Source organism: Apteryx rowi, unplaced genomic scaffold (assembly GCF_003343035.1).
Source record: "Apteryx rowi isolate R43461 unplaced genomic scaffold, aptRow1 scaffold_332, whole genome shotgun sequence".
Taxonomy (NCBI): domain Eukaryota; kingdom Metazoa; phylum Chordata; class Aves; order Apterygiformes; family Apterygidae; genus Apteryx; species Apteryx rowi.
The window spans coordinates 614,675-621,563 of NW_020449775.1; the positions used below are offsets into that span (position 1 = coordinate 614,675).

Here is a 6,889-nt window from a genome sequence, read left to right on the forward strand (position 1 = left end):
TGTTCTAAATATGGTAGAGGCTGTAGATTTTTATTAATTAACCACAAAAATGTGTTCATGCTAAGCCATGAAAGCATGCTTTCTTTCACTTTAACCTTGACTAGTAGAGCCAAAATCTTAATAGGTAAAAACAGCTCCATCACTGCTGATTTCATGTTAATTAGGTTTGCAAGTCAGGATGTTTCTATAATAGTCACAAACACTTTACCTTTTAGGTTTCTTCTTGCTTTCCTTGCCAATATTTTTTCCTGAGGTAGAATTGTTATTTTTGTTATGAAAGGGTTCTTGGCTAACACTCAATGGTTTCCAATTCAATCTCTTCAGTTGTACTTGCTGCAAATAAAAGGATAATTTTATTGATTGGCAAATGGATTCCAAAATTATGTGTCAATAGCTGAGACATCGTGAACTTCTTAGTATTTGTTCAAACTTACTCATCTACAATTAGAGAACAATTGTAGTATTTTTAAATATAAGACATCTTTTCAAAACATATAACTGTAGAAACAGTCCCTCACCATCCTTAAAGTGACACTGGTTTCTTCCAGGACAAGACTAAAGACACCATCAAAACTAATTAGAAGTCCGTAGGGCTGATCCTTTTTCCTTTCTTCAATGACTATTGAAAGGAGGACTCTTCTAAGGTGGAATTGGATGACAAAAGTTAGGTTCCTGCTTTGAATTTTGTTCTGGGCAACTATACATTGACTATAGAGGAGGTATCCAGAATTGTATTACTCCAAAAGTCTGCCCAACAGGTGCATTTGATTCAGACTATGTAAAACTGGCTTTGTAGGAACATCGGCTTTAACTCTTTCATAAGGAGAGTCTTTAGCTGAACAAAAGCCTGTATATTCTGTCATGGCATGAAAATTTTCAGCAGCTATAGAAACTCGTGAACCACGTGTGCACTGTGAAAACTTCAGCAGCCCTTAGAGCTGYAGCAGTAAGAGACAGATAGGAAGAGACAGCCTGAGCCAAATTCTTCTCTTCTCATCGCATCAGCATCTGCAGAGTCAGGAAAGAGTCTGGGCCCCAAGGCTTAGGATTCTTGGAGTGTCTATGTTGGTCTGGAAAAACACTGGTATTTCAGCTGCTTGTTGTAACAGTTAAGCAGTGCTTCAAGAGAAGAAATACAGACTTCTTACCTACAGGGCAAGAAATCACTAGTGGATCTGCACTTACAAAGAAGGCAGGTAAATGCCTGAAATGTTTGSAAGTGGTAAAAGAAACCTCCCATTCCAAGGAGGAAGTGCTGTGCCTAGAGCTTGAGCCAAAACCCATAGCCTGGCATCTTGCCTTGCTGCCGGGGCAGTATATCCCTGTCTTTGGCTTGAAAGTTTCTCCGTTAAYGTGTGAAAGTTCCCTTCAATGCCTACCTCATGTTCTCTTGATCTGACTATAAATAATGCTTTTTTGACTGATATCTTGTTTTGGCTTTTGTTAGGAGTCTAATTTTGGTATTAGTCTCTGTTCATTGAAGGTAGCAGATAAATCGGATGAGAGGGCAGATTAAAGGGAGTTTTGGAAGGAGGGTGAGCAGTGCTGCCCTCTGTAAAGTGAGATGGAGTCCACTCCCAGGGGCTGTTTGGGTATTTTTCCCCTAGGAAATTCCCTTCTGTTGCAGACACTGAGAGCGTTGCAAATACTCTTGACTTTGGTTTATATCATGTGACATTGAAGCTCTGGCCTTYTCTCTCAAAGTTTTGCAGTTAGCAATGTTGGAAAGCTTTTTGTGGTTTCTGATGTGAAATGTGTAGGGCTGATGTCCTGCGGATCTTTTTGAACTGAATACCTATTACTTAGTTGACTATGTGAATAGAGTTGAACAAGATAACTCAACTGAGCCCTTCTAACTTTGTTTCTCTGTGTCACTGCTTAGCACTTTTGTGGCTCTAACCATGAGTGAAGTTAGGCTCAAAATTCAGACCTGAAAACCCCATACCTTGACTGAATTCTTAGGGAGATACCTGTTAGTTTGTGTGTCTTCTTCTGGAATAGATGCAGGGATTTGTTACACAGCCACATGCAGCAGRTCAAAATAGCAGATACCCCAGTGAGAAATGCAAAGAAAACTGCTACAAAATGTAAATCTTCATAGATAATCTCTGCAGGGAGGACAGAAAAATTAATATTATAAACTGATTATGAGCAGATTAATGTTTAAACGGGGTAAAACGAAGCACTCCTGTCTAGCTCATACCATAAACATTGACTACGATGGTCCCATAGATGTTGGTTCCATACTCCTCTGTTACAGTGACAAAATAGTAGCCAGCATCTCTCACGCCCACGTTCAGAAGCTGTATAGAGCCATTTTCAAAAATAGTCACTCTGTCCTTGTAGACTGTGGATATGTTAACATAATTCCTGCTTTTCCACTCAACAATTTTGGTGGTGCCCCGACTCGACACATGCTTCCACTCAATGGTGGCGACACCTCTGCAAGAGTATTCAACTGAGAGGAGGATGTTTTGTGCCACTGTTGCATTGATGTTGGGCTGCGGGACACGTAACGAAACTCCTCCGGGGGCTGAAAGACAAAGGAGGGCAATGAGCGTGGAGGTGATGTTTCAGCAAGGGTGTGCGATCAGCCTTGACACGATGGCTAGTGTTCAGCCACTGCGCAAATTCTGGGCTGCGTGGGACAAACATGAGTGCCCTATGTAGACTCTGTAATCACTGACACAACCTTCTCTGTTGACAACAGAGGAGACAGATACTAGCTAAGGCTGGTATTCATCTCACTTCAGTACTGGCTTTCAGAAAATCATGCATTATGCGTAGTCTAAAAATTAGGAGGAGCTCCCTCTTTAGTCTGTGGGAAGAGGGGTGCCTCTGGGGGGTAAGTCATCCTGTCCATCTCAGCATTGCATCTTAGAAGATGGGTTATCCTCTGCAGCCTCTGTCTCTCTCCTGACCACAGAAGGCACGTACATATCTAACTTATAGATACACAGTTTATTTGGTTATAGTTAGGAGAAATGTTTCTGCCTTACAAGACATGTAATTGTGCATGTTTCAGTTTACCCAAGAGAAGATGGTTTGGAAGAGTCTTTTTTGGGGAAGAGAGGGCAACATTTTCTGAAAACTCTGACCTTGAATATATCTCAAATTGAGATAAAGAAATCATCACTTGCTTTCATAAATCTCATCTTTAACACATTTTAACTATCAAATTATGTGTGTAAATACATGGGAAAAGTAGATGCTGCATTTGCTTCATAGCTTACAATAAAGATCCCTGTTATAGTGCAGTGCAGTGACAGCGAGTACCTCTCTCTTCAAGTCCTGGCACCAGTCTTCCTCGGGGGTAGACATGTTGTCTTTTGTGAGCAGCCCTCACCTCCCATCTCTCCTACCCCGCTTTACCCAAAGTCGAGATGTTTCACAGTGATTTGTTTACAACTTAATAATTGCCAGGCAGCTAAAAATTAAAATAATCTAGAGATGGCTTTTATGTTTCTGAAAGTCAATTATAACATCCCAGTTTACGTGGACTTCAGAGAGGCTAAGTCAACCTAATGCCCCCACTAAAAAAAAAGAAAATGAACATTTTGAAGAAATATGATTGTATAAAACCTTGTTTATTTACCTTATGCCATGGATCAAGAATTGTGCAGATAAATATGCTTATTTTGTATTCATCAGTAACTGGCTTTCCTTTGAAATCCTGCATTTAAACTGCAAGCTTAATTGCCACGGCCAAGGTAACCTGTTATGTTAATTGATTACCATTCCCCAAAAGCAAGAACTGTAGAAGACTAGGTGAGGAGTTCATCATGTTTTCAGGATGAGAGAAGCACAGCTGACTGTTGGTGATACCAAATGGATTGTAAATTAGTAATAATGTGTAATCAGTCATTTGAGACAACAGCAAAATGTAAGTGAAGTAAAAGCAGCCAGTTATATATGCCAGTGCAGATAAATCACAGCTAATCAAAGGTGCCCAGTTTCACATTAAGCTAGGACTCGTTTTCCAAGGCAAGAATGGATGCAAAAGAATATTTAATTCTCACACAGTTCCCATGACACAGGATGCATCCTGTGCACAGGGCGTCACCGGATGTGATTATGGAGCTGTTTGTAACCCTGTTGACCCGAACTAACCACTGTTTAATGCAGTTTAATGTGTAACTGCAATAATTCTGCTTATACGTGGGGTTTTTTTGCTTGAAGATTTGGACGAACACCAAACATCCAAGTTTCAATAGGCATACATATTTTTCAAATTAGTGGCATGTTTGAGAGACTTGRCTGGAGACTGAAATCCAGTTATCTACCCACAGAAATCAAACCAGACAAAAGCCAGATAAAGCACAGAGTACGCCTTACCTCTGAATATCTTTTCCTGGTTCAGCATGGACCAGCTCACCAGCTCTCTCTCTTACTGTTTGAGCAGCCTGTCTGCCATTGCTGAATTGAAAAATAATGCTCGTTTTCAAATATCTGTAACCCAGAGGTCAGAAATTGCTGGGTCCTGAGCTACACTGAAGCAGCGCAAAGAGAGCCTCTCTGGGGTGCCTCCTGGAGGCGGTGCAAATTCACAGAAGCATGTTAAAGAAAGAAAAAAAGCTCCAGGGGAAAAAAACATTTTTAAAAAAATCTTACTTTTCCCCTGGGCCAGAAAGCTCCAAAGCAACCATGAATGGAGAGAGAGATGGGTAAATGAATTAGAAGCCAACACTGCTCTGCTTGGGATCTCCACCAGAGTTTAGTGGAGTAACACAGTATTTGGTCTGCAGAAATTCTGCTGGTCAAGGTAATGTATAACGGGGGGGGGGGGGGCAGTTTGATTCTCAGGTCCTGGTGTGAGGGACCAGCATAGGAGAAAGCCCCAGCCCCCCTATTTTTATTAACCACATGAGATCGGGGCTTTTTCCAGGGTAACACTCCTGGAATTACCCCTTCATGGGTATCTTGGCATGCTCGCGTTTCCTGGTCCCTTCGCAGGGACGCCACGCTCTGGGTAGCCCATCTTCAGCTAAGCTGTGGTTTCGGTTTCACCGCGTATGCACAAGAGACCTGCAAAAAAGATGTTAGTGACAGCTGGACAGGCAGAACCGGCAGGGACTTCTGGTCATTACTGCACATTGTTCCAATTGTTCTTTCTGCTACACGTGTTTGTTTAAAGGCTTTTTGCTCTATTTCTGACCATGTGTGAGCTGAGTGTCACCACAGAGCCTCTTTTATGCTTTGATAAAGGCATGGCTTTGTTTTGAATGTGTGATTGCAAGGTAAATATAAAAAATTCTTCCACGAGTTGCCATTACATTACTTGCAAACATTTGTTATGTCTTTGTCCAACCCGCAAAGCCAAGTTTGGCAACGCAATACCTAAACATTTGGAAGTATTTTTAATATGCAGTCCGCCTAGCTCACCTGAACCAGTTTAATCTGAGCAGAGCTGCATCAGCCTCGAGAGCAAACATCACACCCCTGCGCAGCTCCGCGTGCAAGGCCACGGTGCTCTCCCCCGCTGCAAAACCAGCTCCTACACGCACAGCAGTGCGCGCGCACCAGCGGAGAGGAGTGTACCAGCCCTGCTCTAAATGCGGCGGGTTCGTGTCTCCAGCCTACTGCAAACACCGGACTCCGAACTATTCATCTGGCGGAGAGTCAAATCTAGGAGCGATGCTGCGTTTGCTGGCGCCTACCATAGCAATGCAAGGCAGGCCCGCAGAGCAAGCTGGGAGAGCAGACGGAAAAAGGCTGGCAGCAACATGCCTGCGTGCAGGCRCTGCCCATGCAGAGCAACAAAATCAAGCAGAACAAGCTGCTGTTGACTGGTGGTGGAGGGACTTTGGCAACAGATCCTCCATCAGCGCCCGTCACCGTCCTGCTTCTGTGTCACCTCAGTGAAGAAGGAGATGGAGTGACATGTCCACCCCCATCCACCCCACCGGAGCGCTCCCCACCCTTGGTCCCAGGTGTGGATGCTGGTGGCAGCCTCCTTTAACCCTGCCTTTGCCAGGAGCAGCCGCAAGCTGTCTGTCTGTCCATCCGTGTGCCACGCCATCCCCGCTCACCCTGCATGGGGCCCTGTGTCCAAATTCACCTCCCTCCTCACTGGCCTCCACATTTCTCAGCTCGACTCGAGCCRTTCGGGCTGGTTAAACAGGCTTTGTTTGCTCTGCATTTTCTCATTTCCTTTTTTGTTTAAAAAGCAGGGAGAAAACCTGCTTCCCCGCAGCCGCCTGTCCCTCCGGAAGCGGGGAGCATCGCTCGCCCCTCCGCAGCTGGCGTGCCGCGCTCCGAACCCGCGCAGCAGCCCAGCCTGGTGTCTCTCAGCTCCCTTATTCCCCCCGAGCACCGGGAGTAGAGAACAGAAATCAAGATTTCTCCGACTATTAACATTTCCAGCCTGCAGAGAGCAGCAATGCCTGCGCGATTCCCCCCGGGCGCACACACGCACACGCACACGCACACGCGTGGGGCACTCCTGCTGACATTCGCGAGGCCAAGTGGTGCCGAGCTCCCGCCCCCCTCCCCAGCGGTGCAGCCCGACGCTGTGCAGCCGGGGCTGAAGGCAGGGAAGCTCTCCGGGCGCCCCGCATCGGCACGCGCGTGGGAGCCGCCCCGCTGGGGCCCCACACTTACTCTGCAGAGCCCACCCGGCCGCCAGGCAGAGGGCCACGGTGCCCACGAAGACGCCCCGCCGCCGGCAGCGCTGGAGAGGTCTCATCCGCGGCGCGCGGGGAGCCGCGGGGTCGCATCTAAGCAGCGGCGCGGGGCAGCGCGAGCCGCGCCTGGGGCTGCCGGGCCGCTTCCTCGCCCTCCTCCTCCTCCTCCTCCTCCTCCCGCTGCGGCCGCTGGCAGGGGGCGCGTCCCCGCCGGGCTCGGCCGCGCACCGGCTCGCACACGGCGCCTCGGGCGCTGCGCGCTGCGC

General features: G+C 46.6%; 1 protein-coding gene across 1 annotated transcript; it reads right to left on the reverse strand.

The window, feature by feature from the left end:
* Positions 1 to 289: 289 nt before the first annotated feature.
* On the reverse strand, positions 290 to 6,685 carry VSTM5 (V-set and transmembrane domain containing 5). Its single transcript, XM_026071938.1, is given in 4 exon segments — positions 290 to 333; positions 1,971 to 2,108; positions 2,204 to 2,524; positions 6,595 to 6,685. Coding segments are annotated over 4 exon segments (594 nt in total).
* Between the last annotated feature and the right edge of the window lie 204 nt (positions 6,686 to 6,889).